We start from the raw sequence: 17,385 nt of genomic DNA, 5'->3' as shown, positions 1-17,385 counted from the left end.
GTTTCATCAATTTTTTATGGAAAAGTATAGAACAATATTTTTAAATAATGTGTGAATAATATAAATTAATAAGTTTAAAAGAATAAATTAATCTTAAATTTAATTAATAACATTAAATTAAGATGTAATGTATTTTTATTTGATTGATAATTGTTTATATTGTTTAAAATGATTATTGTTTATCTAACACTTTCTATTTTTTATATATTTTTTTTAATATTAAAATAATCGTAAAATATTCTTTATATTTTTTTTATCTAATCTAATACGATCATAAGTTTCTTTAAATTGGATTAACATCATTTTTTTTGTTATAACTCAATATTTAATCAGTGTATACACGTTTACGTATGTATTCTATCTCTATCTATATGTATTTTATAATCGCTAAATATTTTAATTCTTTATTATTTTTCATGTTTATACTTGTATATTATTTTTCATGTTTATCAAAGTTAAAAAATCGAACTAGGTTAGGTGTATTAAGTAAATCAATTTTCTAGTATAAAATCTAAAAATGGATATAGTACCTTTAGCTTATAAAAATTATTCACACATAACATTTAACTTCTAAACTATAACGGATTGATTTTATACTATGCTAATCTATTCACATTCGTTTTTTTAGATGATTATTCATACAATTAATATAAAAAATAATTATTTTTATTGACATAACATTATGTAATTAGTTATACGTATAAAACTATTTTATACCAATAGTATATCAAAATTAAATTCTTATAAAATATATACATCTATATATAAAAATATAACTTAATAAACGAATTATTCAACAATAACATAGCATTAATATTATTTAATATATATTTTATATTTTAATATATATTTTAAATCGATAATAATTTTTTTATGTAAAATAAATAACATACTTATTAAATTTAGAGAATTAAATTATAGTTAAGATAATGACTAAATATTATTTAATTAATATTAAATTATTTGTATAATGTATTTTGTTTAGTGTGCAGAATTTAAATGAATTGAATCTGGCCTAAAAAACAATAAATCAAGCCATATGAAATCTGGCCCACACACACTCACTCATGGTCGAAATTTTATTTTTTGGTGACTAGGTCGAAAGTTTATTTGCTTCCGCCTCAAATGTTTCTCATATGAAAAGAAAAGCCCTTAACAAAATAAAAGAAAAAAAGAAATTAACCCAAATAAAAGCATAAAGCCTAAACTGGTGATCCATATCCAAATTTAAGCTTCTAACTTAGTTTCTAACTAAATGAATTAATTCCCATTTCATTTAAACAATTTACCACACTATCGAAAACTAAATCTTCTCTTCTCTCTATTCTCTTTTCTTACATCAAATCACTATCTGAAACCAGAAGAAAGAAAGAAAAAGAAAGTTCTAAAACTAGCCAAAAGAAAGAACAAAAAATAAGTCTCCATTCTCAAGCAAGAAAAAAAAAAAAAAAGAAGGGTTACAACAAAAGAGAATATCACATTAGAAAATAAAATAAAAAAAATGTGATTTTTTTTTATTTGTGCTTCATCAAGAAATGTTGAAAAATTAACTAGGTTACAAGCATCGAATTGGAAAATGAAGAAAGTGAAGTTAACGGTGCTCTGTTGCTTATCAACGGTCATAAAACAAACTTGGAGCCAAAGAAAGAAAGCACGGTCCAAATTTAAGAAGTATGAAGAAAAATGTTGAAAAAGAAAGGTATAATTGTATGTCACTCCTTTTGCCCTCTCTTTTCTCTGAATGCCGCTACTGATTCTGATTTTGGAGAAGAAAAGTCAACACGTGTTGAAGCAAGGTTTCAAGCCCTAGAAGTTCCACTCTTTTATAATAAGGGTGTACGGCCAAGGATTGAGGCAAAGAGTGAGGGCACAAAGTTTAGGTTCCTATAGTTTACTGGGCTATTCATTCTTCTCTTTCATAATTTTCATTGAGTATTTCTTTTTCTCAATTTAGTGTTTATGTGTTTTAATGGTAAAAGGCAAAATGGTGAGATTTGTAAGCAAAAATCATTGAGCGAAAAAAGCAGAGAGTTAGACTTGGAGAAAAAAACCTAAGTTATTTCAAAAAAATTTTGTAAGTATTTCTGTTTTGTGTCATGATCCTGAGGGATTTTCTTGCAAGTTGGGTTAGCACTTTGCAGTTGAAAGTTAGGGTGAGTCCTAGTCAAGTTCGATTTGGATTAGAAACTGGACTTGTCCCAAATAGGACTGGGTAGAATCTTAGAAAAAATTGGTGATTGTATTCTATTGAATGATAGTGAAATTTCGTCACTGTTGTAACGGAGACTAGATGTAGGCTACATTGCATTACGTAGCTAAATCAGGATACATCTATGTGTTATTTTCTATTCTCTTCTCTGTTTTTGGTTCTGCAATATAGGAGACAAAAATAAAGTATCTCCTAATTTCTCAACTACGCAACATTTCACTATAACACATATTGCAAGTAACTCTATTTTGGCTCCTATCGCGTTAGGAGACAAAACCAAAGTCTCTCCTGTTTTCTACTCACAGTATCTCTACAGAACACAAGGTAAAAAGCAAAATTAAAAGGAGGTCAAGATTCAACTCCCCTTCTCATAGTCACTGATTACCATCAATTGGTATTAGAAATTGGTCTCAAAGAGATCAAGCTTTGCAACTTTGAGGAAAGATCCTGATGGCGAACAATATTGGTTCCAACACAGTGGCTTATACACTGATAAAAGGATAATCCAACAACAGACCTCCATTTTTTAATGAAAAAATACAACTACTAAAAAGAAAGAATGAAGATCTTTGTTCAGTTAGTGGATTACAACCTATGGAAGATAATCTTAAATGGTCCTCAAATCCCTACAAAAACGGGTGCTGATAGTATTGTCACTACCAAAACTGAAATAGAATGGAATGAAAATGATAAAAAGAAAGTGAAACTAAATGCCAAGGTCGTTAAACATGTTAAATTGTGCAATCAGTTTCGAGGAATATTAGAAGGTTTCAAGATGTAAAATAGTAAAGAAAATCTGGGATAAGCTCTAAGTCACACTTGAAGGTACCACACAAGTAAAGGAAACCATAAAAAATAATACAAAAAAAAAAGGAGTGATTCTTAAATCATGTACTGAATCATTGGATGATAAATCTAGTGACTGTTTATCAAATGACGAATTTATATTTTTTCTAAAAAACTTAAAAGAATGATGAAACTTAAATAAAGAAGCAGATGAGGCAGCTCAATGAAACCAAAAAAAGACTTAAGTAAATTACCATAAATACAGAAAAATTGAACACTACAAATATAACTATCTAAAACTCTCAAAAAAGACAAAAAAAAAAAAAGGGACTTATGTAAAATAAGTAGCATGCTTATAAAAAATTATATAGACAAAAAATAATAGGTGAACGTTCAAACGGTATCTGTACGAAGATATAATGTGTTCTATGATGTCCAAAAATTATACATGTTTTAATTTTACAAAAGAATGAATTTCACCTCTTAACAATTATATTCAAGTAATTTAAACCAAAAAAATATAGATATTATAGAATTATTTTTAGAAGAGTATTAGATATTAATATAATTTATTATTTTTTATATTATATTTTTTATTGAAAATAGAAAAATTTAAATCTGTAATTTATTATTCTTTTATATTAATTAATTATAAATATTTAAAAAATATAAACTAAAATTATGTTATTAAATTATTAAATTAAAAAAATTAAATTAATAGTTAAAAATAATAAAGTCTAATGGTATTAATTTTTTTTAAACAATAGCAATAGCAACTTTTTAAAATTTTGTAAAATGGAAGAATATTTTGTGGCATAGCGAATTAGCGATGGCATCCTAGCTTTGCCAGTTAACAAACGACACGACATGAGAGGCTGGTACTATCCTATCCACAACAATCAAGTGATCAACTACTTTAGAAGCCACACTATGCAGGCTGTTCGTTTGAAACTAGTTTACTACTCAAAAACCAGAGTCCACGCCGAAAACAATGGCCAAACCCGAAACGGTGCGTTTCGCCATCATGGGCTGCGCCCACATCGCGAGAAAAGTGGCTCGAGCCATTGCCTTAGCGCCCAACGCCACCCTTTGTGCCGTAGCCAGCCGTTCCCTCCAAAAGGCCCAAACCTTCGCCGCCCAAAACGCCCTCCCCGACACCGTCGCCCTTTATGGCAGCTACCAAGAGCTGCTCGACGATCCAACTGTGGACGCAGTGTACCTGCCGCTCCCAACTTCTCTGCACGTGCGGTGGGCGGTGGCGGCCGCCGCCCGGAGGAAGCACGTGCTGCTGGAGAAGCCGGCTGCGCTAGATGCGGCGGAGCTAGAGCGGATCTTGGAGGCGTGCGAGTCGAATGGCGTGCAGTTCATGGACGGGAGCATGTGGCTGCATCACCCTAGGACCTCTCATATGAAGCAACTTTTGTCCCTTTCTCATTCTGGAAGCATTGGAAACATTCAATTTGTAAGTCTTGAGTTCGTCCGAATTAGTTGATTAAGTTGAATATTATGAGTAAAGAAGCTAACATAATTGAGTGAAGATTCACAGCACATCAACAATGCAAACAAGAGCTGGATTCCTGGAGAGCAACATCAGAGTGAAGGCAGACTTGGATGGGCTTGGTGCGTTGGGTGACCTGGCATGGTACTGCATTGGTGCTTCCTTGTGGGCAAAGGGATACCAATTGCCAGCCACCGTCACTGCTCTTCCCGATGTCACAAGAAACGCCGCCGGAGTCATCTTGTCCATCACCGCCTCTTTGCATTGGGACCAACCAGACCAAACCGTCGCAACCATCCACTGTTCCTTTCTCTCTCACACTTCCATGGACCTTGCCATATGTGGTTCCAACGGCTCCCTGCATGTCAGGGATTTTATAATCCCTTACCAGGAACACGTTGCTTCCTTTGACTTCACATTTGGTGCCAAGTTTGTTGATCTTCACATTGGGTGGAATGTGAAGCCAGAGGAAGTTCATGTAGCCAATGTGCTCCCTCAAGAAGCACTTATGGTGCAAGAGTTTGCTAGCCTTGTCGCCACTGGCCCCGATAATAAGTGGCCTCAGATTACTAGAAAGACTCAGCTCGTCGTTGATGCGCTCAACAAGTCGTTAGACCTCGGCTGCAAACCCGTTTCCTTGTAGACCCTTTTGGCCTCCTCAAGTGTTTCAATAATCTATTCAAAATCAATCGTACTCACCATGTATAGGTAATGAATAAAATCCAGTTCTGATACAGGGATTTAAGCTATTGTAAATCTTGTGTTAATAGTGTACTTTTGTTTCTTTAGTCATATTTAAAAAAAAAATAATATTTTTATAACATATCAAAATCAAACCTTACAATTTATGGTAGTATCCACCAATATAAATTACACATACACTAGAACATAATTCAGAATTATGGAACAAATTAATAGAGCAAAACAACGTGCGTGCGCACGGTTTAAATATTCTGTTTCTAAACTATCCATCAACGAGAGTGGTTGCGTGGGCGTAGATTATAACTTTTTGTATTTGTAGACGGCGTGATCGAATTCTCTGCAACTTCTTCTGGAAGTACATAGTCAGGATCATCAAGACAATTCACGTCATCGGGTAAATCAGCATCTACCCACTCTGTCCATTCAACATAATCAGTATGCATGTCCCATGGCAACCCCTTTTGTGCTTGCAAATTGTTAAGCTTGTTCATGAGAGTGAGTAGCATCTGATGGTTCAACATTTCATAGTCCCTGCATGGTTAATAATTTTGACTCTGTAAGACCAAAAAAATCTAGATATGAACAACCATGTTTTAGGGTGTTTGAACATCTACCTGTATGTGCAAATGGCGTATAGAAGATGAACTGAGGCAGCTACCATGAACAATAACCGGGTTGTGTTTATTATCCATGTTTGTTGCTCCATGTTATCATTGGTGTAACGAATAATGGTTACTTCGATAAAGAAAGTAGCACAAAGCCCTGAAAATAATCAAAACTACTAAGTAAATTATGCTTAAATTAAAGGTAAATGTTTAGAAGAATTGGAATAATTACCAATATATAGCCATGGCCTGACATTGTATGTTTGCTTTGTACTAGTCAACATATAGATCACAAAGATTGATATGGAATAAATGAAGAAAGCTTTAATCACTCGTGATTCAACCAGCATAGCATTTTGCAAAGCAAAAAGCTTGTCTAGAGCAATAAACATGGTAGCTTGTTTTGACTCAAAAGATTCCTATAAAATAAAAATAGAGATTCCTTATTAGAAAACCATCCATAATATAGATTTCAGAAACAAATGCTTAGAACTTATAGTCTACAAGAAGTTGCAAACCTGAGCAGACAATATTGATTTTGAATTTTCCATCAAACGATCATGAAGTCCTTGTATCTGTTCTTGTTTTTGAAGCAGCTCCTCATGTTGTCTATGCCCATATTCAGCAAAATATTGCAAGGTTTTCCTGTATCACAGAATGAAGTACTCAACATCTTTGCAAATAAGCTTCCTGAGCTCAAATTAGTAATTGCTATAATAGAATTAAGCTATACCTGCTTTCCTCTAGTGCTTTGGATTGAAATTCGGATAAAGAATTCAAGCCTTCAAGTGCTGTAGATTGTCCATGTAGAAGTTGTTGTTGCTTATCTAAAGAAATCCCAGCCATGTTTCCAATGTCCTCAGCTTTGCTTTGTAAATTGCTCATCTTTAATGCCATTGCATCTCCAACTTTAGTTACCTCATGCTCAATCACAATGGCTTCATCTCTTAACTTGCCTATTTCTTGGCCCAAATAACCGTAAGATTCTTTGAGCAATGCTACTCCATCCTCCAAACTCCTCTTCATATCCTCTTGTCCATCTTTCAATTGCAATTGGGAGGCTTCAATCTTCTTAGTCTGCTCGTATACACTCTCCGAATGCCTTAACACAATGCCTATATGATCTTGCACGTTCTTAGCAGTTTGAGCAACTTGTTGGGTGTGAATATCGATGGAGTTCATGGAATCGACGATATGTTTCGATCCTTGCAATAGATGTTCTGATTTCTCATCAATGCTATCTAATTTGTCCTCCACATATTGAGCTGAACTTTTTAGTTCAGTCACAAGCCTCTCTGTTTCATGTTTGAATGCATACGCCCTGCAAGAAAACAAGATATACAACTTTGGATTATACACCAAAATTAAATAAATATGAGATCATAGAAGGCATGAAAAAAACAAAGTGGACTTAACTGTAACTGATGACAAATAGTGTTGGTTTCAAGGTAGAATTCAAGGTAGACCTTATGAGCAATGTCATCTAAGGCTCTTAGGCATACGGTCATGGAGGATTTCTCGTCGCAATGCGGAAAAGAAGGCCTGCCAGAGTCTCTTTGAAAGCAATCACTGAGATGCCAAGCAAGTCTAGACCGCTTATCGTCGGTAGCCAGAATCTCGGAACATCCTGCGAAAAGGTGCTGATAAGCTCTTTGCCAACATGTGTTTGCACCAACCATTTTCTTCCTAGCATTCTCCACCAACTTCAATCCCTTCCGGTCGTTGAAGCCCTCAACGGAGAATTCAGCACTAGAGCCTCTAGAGATGCCTCCGTTATTGTCATAAGGTCCCTCTTTAGAGTGAGTACCTTTATTAGCTGATGAAAACCAACCCCATGACTCGCACCTTAATAAGAAGCAAAGTAGAATGATAACAAGTAGATGAATCCTCTGACTCATCTCTAAGGATTTTATCAAATCTTTACGATGTCTATAACCGATGATAATTACACCTGCATCAAAACACACCACAAATTAATCATTCTTGGCAGCCAGAAGAGATCATGGTAGCAATTTATAAGGTTTGATACATAAGATTGTGTACCATGCATTCAAAAGTTTCCAGATTTTACAAGATATCAATACATTTTAGTTTCTACTCTAAAAATAAAATGAATCATGAAACGAAAAGAAAGCTGAATTAAATTTGATATTTTTTTAAATGATACATTTTAGTTTCTATTTGAAAAAAAAATCTTTTTTTAAATAATATATTTTTTAAAGATCTTCTACAAAAATAAAAGTACCTTTTTGTTCATCATTTTTATTATTAGAAATTTACTAAACACACTAAACAATAAAAAAAATTTATTAAAAAAAGATATTTTTTATTGATTTAATAACAACCAAACAAATACTTAATCATCTCTATAGTTTTTATTTGACACAAGAATGACTAGGTTTCTGTTTCCTTTTTTAATACTGTTTGGCCCGATTGGAACCTCAAAAGAATTGATTGAAAGAAAGATGAAGCTTTCACAGTTAAAATTTTGTAAGAGGAAGAAGATCTCTTTCACAGTTAATTTAGCAGTAAAATATATAAGTAACCAATTAAAGCATGTTCAATCGCTACACGGTTCTCTGGATTTTTACTATACGGAAGAGAGGACGAAGATGATGTCTTTGCCAATTGGAGCAAAATCAAAACTAGAAAACGTTATAAGCAATCATGAATGTTTCTTTTTCCTCCCGAATCCACAAAAGCAAAGTCATAAATCACAATAATGGGTTCCTTGCATTATATGCACTTTAACTATTATATCTGAGACGGAGAGAAATAGAGAAGAAGAAGAGAGGAAGATCAACAATTTTTTACCTAAGAAGATCGATAATTCTGTAGCCAAGGTTTAAATACTCCTACTAGATAGCTTACCTTTCAAAAAAGCAGAGACTTGGGGTTCAAGGAAATACTATAAAGTCAATTCTAAATTCTAATTGTGATGACACTTGTTTGCTTTTAACAAATCCACATCGTCATTGACAGTAAAAAACAAAAAATATCTTCAAAATTTTGGTTTCATATATTTCATTAAAATAATTAATTACATCACATCATCGTGAAAGAGATCTTCTTCCTCTTACAAAATTTTAAAAGATGCAAAAAAAATAATAATAATCAAACCCCACCATCTATCTATCTACATTTTTTTTTAAATATTGAATTAACAATGATACTTTTTTAAAATATGGAAAGATTTAATTTAAGGAGTAAAAATTAAATTGTCTAATTTTTAAGAGGCACAAAAATTAAACCGTCCCAAAAATCGGACTCTCTGATTTTAGTACTCAGGACTCTTTAATTTGTATACTCTAAATTTTTTTTTTATTTTTTAAACACAAATCAAAGTGTCCAATTTATGTACCAACCACCATTTTAAAAAATACAAAAAAATTACAATAATAATATATAGTACTCATTTTTCTTTTATATCTTGTCTCTGTATGAAGTAAATTAATATAGCCAGGACACAACAATGAGAAAGTGCCATAATGAAAATTGGGGAAGAAGCTTCAATTGAAGCAACCATACAAATATTAATAAATAAGAATCCACGTAGAAGAATAAGACAAACCAAATAATATTTTTGCATATGTACTCCAGAATTGGAGTGTTGAACATGTTACATGTGTTTGATCAACCAAATAAATAAACTAAAGGAATTAAGAAGTAGCCGTAAAATGATGGAACAATTCCAGAGAGAGCGAGAGAGAACCTGTAAAATGGAACGAGGGAGCAGTCAAGTGGGTGTGTTTGGAAGGGAATATAAACAGATGAAAAAACGCGGTGAGTTACAAGTAAGAGAGCGCCAAACGGTTTGGGTTCGTTTCATATGCACTTGTTCATGCCAATGCCACCCAACCGTCTCATAATCTTAACTAACACCCTAAAATAAAATTATTTTCTATAAATTTAATTTTTATACATTATGTAACTATGACGTCAACACATATAATGTTAAATAATTTATTTAAGCATGTAAAAAAGTTTCGTGTGAGTAGTCACATTTTAATAATCTAATAATCCATTCTATCATAAAAATAGAATATTATTATTTTTTTGATAAATTATTTTATGATTTGTTTAACGATAGTTACATTTTTATTAATATTTCAATTAAATTAGAATAATATAAATATAATACTTTGTGTTATTTTTTATTGGTTTACAGTTGTTTTATTGTGTAATAGAAAAATATTAATTTATGATAACAAGAACCAAATCGAATATATTTTTTTATTTTTCTGTAGAAAAAATTTACATGATAAAATTCTAATTATAATTTGGCACATTATTTGTTTTTAATTTAATCAAATCTATTAATTTGTAAGGTTTACAAATGGAATAATATGAATGGTTGACCATATCTTCAAATCTACCAAAAAATGAAAATAGTTCATTGGCCCAACAATACTTTTCATATCCCAACCTCCTCAGAGTTTTAATCAGGCCAACATAAATAAAGTTTAATTAAGAGATCTAATTCAATTCACTTAAATTCGATCTCATAAAGGTTAGATATTACGACAAAAGTCTGGTCCTATTTATCTAAATAAGTAATCCACTCTTAAAATATTTTTTACAGATAAAACTACTCTAAAAAATGATTATCTATTATATTATAAATACACTGACACTCTCATATATATTTAAGTCTCAATTTACTAAAAATCGGCGTTAAACTATTGCTAATTTAAGCATCAGAGTCTTTTGAGTATCACCCCCACCTCTTCACAAATAATTCGAACGAATTCATTCTCATTGAAAAAGTTTTCAGACAAACCACTCAAGAACATTTTGACCTCAAGTCCAAATCAAAAAACAATCGGTTTCAGATAACCCTTAAAATAAGAATTATGACCAAAAAGTACTTGCTACCATGAATTCACCAGCAGGTATACTCTTGTGTGTGTAAGTGTGTAATGTGGATGAATTTTCGTGTTATAATTCATAGATAGTGTTTGTTTTAAGACTAAAATCGAGATTTGGAGATAGATCGAGACTCAGTATTGTGTTTAGTAGTTCGAGACTGAAATTAAAATTTTAATTTTGAGACATAAAATTTTAGTCTCTTCGTTATTTTCGACAAAAACAAAGGTCATTAAATACCATAATTCATGATCCTCGAATACATTTTAAGAGCTTGTTTGAAAACCTATGAATTAAAATTCACTCAACAATTGTAAATTTTTTTCTTGTTTTAGAACAAGTAAAAAAAATGATTTAAACTCCTTTGAGAATTTTAATTCTCATTTTTTCCTCATTTACAAATTAGACCAAAAGAGGTCTGATTTTAAAATTAATTCTCACATTAATTTTATTTAACATGTTAAATATAAAAAATATCTCTATTTAAATAAATGGATGTTTAATAAAATAATTTTGTTAAGAACAAAAATGTAAAAGAAAAAAATTTAACTCAAGTAAGAGTTATTCAAAACTAAAGAATTGAATTTTATTCTATCAGTGTGTTAAAATCATTTCAAACCATAAAATTAAATTTAAAAAAAAATGAATTTTTAAAAAAAAAATTAAAATTTCTTTTTCACAATCAAATACTTTTCAACCAAGCTCTAAGTTGGTTTACATAATTTCACACCGAGAATAATGAGTTGAAGTATCATTATTGCATCACTCGTGGCAACTTTGTGAAAACCGGTAAATGATGTTGAAACTTGAAAGCTCTTCGGTTCTATACTATTCACTGTTCAGATTCTTATGCATTATCTATTAGAATCTCTATATATTATACATTATATAACATGCCATATTAAAAGACTGGAATTTTATTAGTCAGTATTAGTATCATTGACCACTTCATTACCAAAAAGAGCTAAATAGTTCATGAGTTAATATGATCCAAAATAGAAACAAATGATTCAAACACACTGCAGTAGTAGTAAGGGAAAAAAAAAACATGATTTATATATCACAAACAAAGAAGCTCCAAAATGGTGTTCCCAGTCTTGAGAGCTCTTATACAATTAGATAACATATTAAGCAAAACACCAAATCAAGAATTCTTAAGAGAATACTGAAGGAAGAAAGTTATACATGAGACCAAGCAAATATAACTATCCAATCTGAAACTCTTAGCCCTTCCATGCATGTCTCTCTTGATAAACTGTACAAAATTATAACAACAAAGCAGAACAAACTCAAAGCCACATATAGATTATGTGCCAAGTAACCACTTTTAAAGCTTCAATGTTAATTCAGGTGTAGAGTTATCTATCTCAACTGGTGGATTCACCTCAGTAAAACTCAAATTCGAACTCCCGGCCAGCATGAATGCCTGATTGCTATCGCCTCCTTCGCTAGTAACCTGCCGGAAACTACCAGGCCAGAGCAGTTCTGACTCATCATCCTCCAAGAATATAGGAAGGCCGACATAACCTTGGTCGAATCTTGCATTTGTTTTTATCTCAGGAGGCCTAATTGATGGTGCAAATGCTTGGTGATGAACTGAAGAGTGTGCCTTAATCCCCAAGGATCTGAAAGAACCATGAAGAGGCAGAGATGCTAAACTAGCATACCTCTCAGAGAATAGCCCCATTCGCATGGCGCGCTTTGCCAGCGTTCGCTCCCTCTTGTGTGCGTTCTGGTGGCCTCCAAGAGCCTGCGAGCTGAAAAATTTGCGCTGGCAGTAATTGCAAGAGAAGACTCTTGGTACAGTGCCAGTTTGGAAAGTTGGTTCATTGCTGCTTTCACTAGTGCTAGAGAATGAGAGTCCTATTGAATCCCCTGCTTTTTCCCCTGTTTCATTGTTGCCAAAGCTGAGAGTTAAATCAAGCGAGAGAGCATCGAACTCCATTGGATTCGCGAGTTTGTAAGAGTTGGTTAAGGTGTCCGTTGAAGGGCCTGCAGAGGTTTCTTGAAGAGAGGATATGTTGGAAGCAACCTGGCTGCTAACCTCAGATTCATATTCTGCTGCTGAGGCCTCCAATTCCAGATCAAATCTTGGTTTCATGGTTTAATTAACTCTGATAATGCTAACTTTCAGTCTATGTGAAACAATCTACCATCAGAATAGGGAGGGCCTATTTAAGAGCTGTTTTCTCCTGCAATGAAAAATTCATGAATTCTTGAATGAGTTTGACCTCAGAATAGTGAAAGACTATTATTGTTTTATCCACAATGGGTAAAGAAACACAGGCATGCTATTCCTACCATAGAATCACACTTCCATTGGAATAATAATGATGCCATGTCTTGTGATTCAAGTGCATGTGGGACTTTCTGATCAAAAAGCTTTTGTACTACTGCTACCACAGGTGCAGCAACTAAACAGTTACCGACATATTTCTTTAAAAATAAACAATTAATATTATCAACAAGTTTTTCTTATAGCTTCTCTTCAGTTCCTCCCAATTTGGCTTACCTAATACATATTAAATCCATTATTTAGATTGTGGGAGATCTGAAATCCAATACAATGGTCAAATATTTTCTTTAATTATCCTAAACAACATCTCTCTACCTACTGTGTTTGACCCAAAGACCCAACATTATTATTATTATTAATAATAAAACAATATTCCTGAACATGGACCACTCAAAGCCTTCTAACTTGCAAATGTATGATTGAAATTTAAGGTCAAATTAGTTATGTATTGACAATTATGATAGGAAAAGATTATTAGACTCTCTTAAGTAAAGAACACTGAATCCGCTTCACCATGTGCTTGTGATCTGGCCCACTCTTCTGTAAGTTTGTGAACGAAAAAAAAAAAAAGAAAAGAGAAAAATAAGGAACAAAGTAGCAAGAGGCATGAAGAAGAAGCTCTTAGTAGTAGAAAATGTTTTCCATAAGTACTAAAAATATAAGCAAACAAGATTTACTTACTATGATCTGAAATCATATTTGGACTCTGTATGCAGACTATTACAGTTATAGATATTTGCAAAAGCCAAAGGCTTTGGAAATTGAAAACCATAATTTAGTCTAACTTAATCATATAGAAAAAAGAAAAGAAGAGAGCCACGGAACCTAACTACAAGTCTGCAAGTGCAGGTTATGATTCAGAATCTATAAGAGTTAGAGTGAGTGAATGAGTGAGTGACCAGCATGTCATCACACAAAACAAAGAAAAAAAAACAGTAACAGAAACATGAAGGAGTGGCAATATCTGCATACGCCCAGTCAGATAATTGCATGCATATATAATTGTTTCATTTTCTTAACAAGAAGTCTTACTTGTAACGTGTGATACTTTAAAGACCAGAATCAAAATCTACAATGGTTGGTATGAAAGGCAGTGTTGTAAGATAGAAGAATTATATCAACCATTTTGTTCTATGCAGTGATTCCAAGAAAACTTGTTCAGAAACACCAAGAAAGAAAGAACCAGAAAAAAAGAAGACAAGAAGCAGTTAAAAATATACTATAGAGGTGACAGGATCACATACAAGTTGCAAGATCAAGCGATGAGAGTGGCTTGCTTGCTTGCTTGCTTCTGAGATCACCCTATAAAACACTGCTATGGAATTGGAGACATGAATCCCCAGTGTTGCTTTTTCTTGGTATGCTTGATTATTATGAGAAAGACAAAACACAAGCCTCTGGTGTTTTTTATGTTCCTGGTTACACTAAAATAGAGAGGGTATGTATAATAATAAGGTGAGAGAGAGCTGAGAGCTTTTTCTTCTTTCTTCAATTTTTTAATTCCTAATATGATAGAACAATATTTTAACTGAAATTATTGAAAATAAAGAAGAAGGAATAATAATAAAGGAAGAGTAAAAGAATGAGAGAAAGAGAAAAGACATAGAGATGGTGGGTATTGTATTGATGTTTAATTATGGTAAAGCAAAGGTAACAGGGAAGTGGAGAGTTCAGAGGAAAGGAAGGTGCTGCCACAAATTATAATCCAAAGAAAACAACACATTTCTCTAAATTTTACTACATAGATTTAGACCAAGAAAGGTATACAGAGACATGCAATTGTTTTTATATAAAATTAATAATTAAAAATTATTAAACAATTTAATATATTTAACTAAATTATTATTTAATAAAAAGTGGAATTAGACTAAATTTTAAGAAGGAATCAAAAATTTTATTTCATAATAAAAATGAGACAAATAAAAAATTTAGAGAAGACTAAATTAAAATTTATGCATAGTTTATCTAAAAAAAATTTAAATTTAAGAAAATCATTGTCCCTCCTTTTTAACATGAGGCTCTTTTGAAATAATAGTTTTTAATTATCAACTTTACATAAAAACAGAGAGGAATCAAGAGATGAGAAGACATACATCAAACTCAAAACTTTCAAATATTAAATTAATGGGTGTCTCATCTTATAAATTCCTCACTCTTCCTTGTTTTCTTTAATGTGAGACTAACTTCAGCACTCCTCACACTTGCAACACTAACAAAAACAATTACACACATAAATTTTCATCTTACAAAAGATACATTAAGATGTCTTAATCTTGAATTCTTAAAAAATAAATACATTAAAGGAGGATTCGATCAAATAGGGTGAGGGACTGCACATCCTTTCCAAAATTTTGGGGTTTCCTGAGAATTGAAACCTCAAGTGAGTTGATTGAATTGAGGACACAGTATGAGATAGAAGCAAAAACAAGCTAACAGTAGTGAAGCTATTATTCTTATTTTTCCCACCAAAGATTCTCAAAGTCTCTCTCTTTCCCACTTCAAAAGTGCGTTCAGATAACTCCATAGAGTCATAGACCATATAGTGCATGGGGTCAGCTTTCAGTAGTTTCATTTCATATATATTTGGTTCCATCCATCACGTCCACCATTATATTACACTATGCCACTTTCCTATGCTATGCTACTATAACATATAACATCATTCATTTCTTTAATTTCGGATCTCCTATTATTTTTTTAACAACCCCACTCCCCTAATAATAAATAATACACCACATGTCCTTCCTCTCTTAACAATAATAACATTTTTATATCATCAATTATTATCACACCTTTTTTCTTTAGCTTTATTTATTCCTTGCAATTTTCCTGCCCAGTTAATTATTCCCTTTGTCTTTCACATTTAACTGTAAAAGAGATAATCATAATAAAATTTCTCAAAGTAATTAAGCATGGTCTTGATTGAGTATAGTATATATAGTTACTTGTCATTGGCTCTAATCATTTTCATCAAATTTTGGCCACTGTTTTTCCGAATAAACCAATCTTACAATTGAACATGTGTGATTCTTTGTTCTTGGAAAAGGACATCAATCTTAGCCATTACATAATACTAAGATTATGTAGAAGGATTTGTGAGGCCAAATTGAAACACAACAAGGTTCACTAAAAGAGATTACCATACATGGCCTTCAATCTCCATCATTAAACTGACATTTTTGCTAATGGGATGGTCCATTATTCCACGCACGAAATTATAGCATCATCATAGCCATATAGGGTCCAATGTTTTTGCTCCCTTTTTTTCTTCTTCCTTTGATCTATAATTTCAGCCACGCCAGAGTTCTCATCCCATTTATTAGATCTGAAATAGATGGGTCTCACAAAATCCATCATGCTAAGCTATAAACATTCATGGCTCTTCACAAAAAAAAAAAAGTGACTTATATTAGACCTCTATGCAAAATGTGAACAGAATTTTTTGGAAGTCACATTTGTATATAAAATCCCTGCTTATAATTACATAGCCATTGGTATATTGTACGCATACCAACATGGATTCACATGATTGCAATCACAACGGTTCTCCTATACAATAATGCTCTCGCAAATAATCATATGACATGTTTATCTTTTCAATCATAAACACTTCCTTGTACAGGGTCAATAGAGGAATGTGCTAATAAAAAAATAAGATAAAATAGTGATGTGATTTGAGAATAAATTCAAAAGCTTTTAAATCTATCTGGTGGGTTATGGGTATTCATCATATTCAATTGTGATTCTTTTCAAATATAAAACAAATCCATTTAAAAAATAAATAAATAAAACCGCCCTCACACATTTTTAAAGTTACTAAACCTCAGGGACCAATTGGACTTTAGGCATGTGTTCTGAAATGTTATCAATTTTTTTTTTATATAAATACAAATTGATCATCTTAAGAACATTTATAAAATAGACACTCATTAATCTTTCTCAAAATTTATACTATTTTCTGCCAAAATAAAATTGGTAGAATGATATGACAGAATATTATTTAATCCCACCAATCTCTATAATTTTCATAAAAGAAATTAGCAAATAATTTTGCTTGTGTCTCTCTATTAAAATGCAAAATATCTTAAATTCTCGGATGTTAGCAGAGTTTCAAATTATTTAGTGTAATAATAAGATCAAATTTACATTATTGTCCCTGTACGGATGATCTCCTACAAACTAGAGAGTCTAAAACAAAAGCAAGTATTATTTCAACCTTTATGTTCCTATCAATATACGGATTAGGTGGAATAAATCTTCTTATAAATTAAGTTGGTTCTTAAGCCAGTTTTGTGATCAATTACTTAAGGTTCTCTCTTTGTAAGATTTTTTTTTTCTTGTTCGTTTACTGTATAATGTGTCAGGATTATGCTTCAATGTAATCTTGAAGGCACCAACTACGCAATTACAAAAGAATAATTTA

General features: G+C 32.0%; 3 protein-coding genes across 6 annotated transcripts; 1 reads left to right on the top strand and 2 right to left on the bottom strand.

Annotated features, from left to right (window-relative positions):
• Nucleotides 1–3,835: 3,835 nt before the first annotated feature.
• Nucleotides 3,836–6,131, top strand: LOC112733748 (uncharacterized oxidoreductase At4g09670). 2 transcript variants are annotated; one of them, XR_003168282.3, is made up of 3 exons: nt 3,836–4,457; nt 4,534–5,201; nt 5,515–6,131. XR_003168282.3 is itself a non-coding variant. In XM_025782817.3 (2 exons), exons 1-2 carry the CDS (start codon nt 3,987–3,989, stop codon nt 5,134–5,136), a joined length of 1,074 nt encoding a protein of 357 aa, XP_025638602.1. In that variant the 5' UTR covers nt 3,836–3,986; the 3' UTR covers nt 5,137–5,249. The 2 variants fall into 2 exon arrangements, 1 of the variants encoding a protein (XP_025638602.1); XM_025782817.3 differs by lacking the exon at nt 5,515–6,131 and having other exon boundaries at nt 4,534–5,249.
• LOC112735482 (protein GAMETE EXPRESSED 1) lies at nt 5,288–8,616 on the bottom strand. Of its 2 annotated transcripts, XM_072212656.1 has the most exons (7): nt 8,392–8,616; nt 7,217–7,751; nt 6,534–7,121; nt 6,319–6,445; nt 6,033–6,219; nt 5,810–5,957; nt 5,288–5,726 (listed from the first exon to the last, which is right to left on the bottom strand). In XM_072212656.1, exons 2-7 carry the CDS (start codon nt 7,696–7,698, stop codon nt 5,465–5,467), a joined length of 1,794 nt encoding a protein of 597 aa, XP_072068757.1. In that variant the 5' UTR covers nt 7,699–7,751; nt 8,392–8,616; the 3' UTR covers nt 5,288–5,464. The 2 variants fall into 2 exon arrangements, with proteins under 2 accessions (XP_072068757.1, XP_025640800.1); XM_025785015.3 differs by having other exon boundaries at nt 7,217–8,616.
• A 3,078-nt stretch (nt 8,617–11,694) lies between these two features.
• LOC112733746 (zinc finger protein 4) lies at nt 11,695–15,386 on the bottom strand. 2 transcript variants are annotated; one of them, XM_025782814.3, is made up of 3 exons: nt 14,207–15,386; nt 12,968–13,502; nt 11,695–12,858 (listed from the first exon to the last, which is right to left on the bottom strand). In XM_025782814.3, exon 3 carries the CDS (start codon nt 12,765–12,767, stop codon nt 11,994–11,996), a length of 774 nt encoding a protein of 257 aa, XP_025638599.1. In that variant the 5' UTR covers nt 12,768–12,858; nt 12,968–13,502; nt 14,207–15,386; the 3' UTR covers nt 11,695–11,993. The 2 variants fall into 2 exon arrangements, with proteins under 2 accessions (XP_025638599.1, XP_025638598.1); XM_025782813.3 differs by lacking the exon at nt 12,968–13,502 and having other exon boundaries at nt 14,207–14,722.
• Between the last annotated feature and the right edge of the window lie 1,999 nt (nt 15,387–17,385).

Source organism: Arachis hypogaea, chromosome 13 (assembly GCF_003086295.3).
Source record: "Arachis hypogaea cultivar Tifrunner chromosome 13, arahy.Tifrunner.gnm2.J5K5, whole genome shotgun sequence".
NCBI lineage: Eukaryota > Viridiplantae > Streptophyta > Magnoliopsida > Fabales > Fabaceae > Arachis > Arachis hypogaea.
This window is presented reverse-complemented; position numbering and strand designations above follow the sequence as displayed.

Bases quoted from the DNA above. Each gene is read 5' to 3' on its own strand.
- LOC112733746 (XM_025782814.3), bottom strand. From the start codon at position 12,767: ATGAAACCAAGATTTGATCTGGAATTGGAGGCCTCAGCAGCAGAATAT.
- LOC112733748 (XM_025782817.3), top strand. From the start codon at position 3,987: ATGGCCAAACCCGAAACGGTGCGTTTCGCCATCATGGGCTGCGCCCAC. The intron at 4,458-4,533 runs GTAAGTCTTGAG...AATTGAGTGAAG, and splicing joins GCATTGGAAACATTCAATTT to ATTCACAGCACATCAACAAT.
- LOC112735482 (XM_025785015.3), bottom strand. From the start codon at position 7,698: ATGAGTCAGAGGATTCATCTACTTGTTATCATTCTACTTTGCTTCTTA. The intron at 6,446-6,533 runs GTATAGCTTAAT...TCTGTGATACAG, and splicing joins AAAGCACTAGAGGAAAGCAG to GAAAACCTTGCAATATTTTG. The intron at 5,727-5,809 runs GTAGATGTTCAA...TTAACCATGCAG, and splicing joins TACGCCATTTGCACATACAG to GGACTATGAAATGTTGAACC.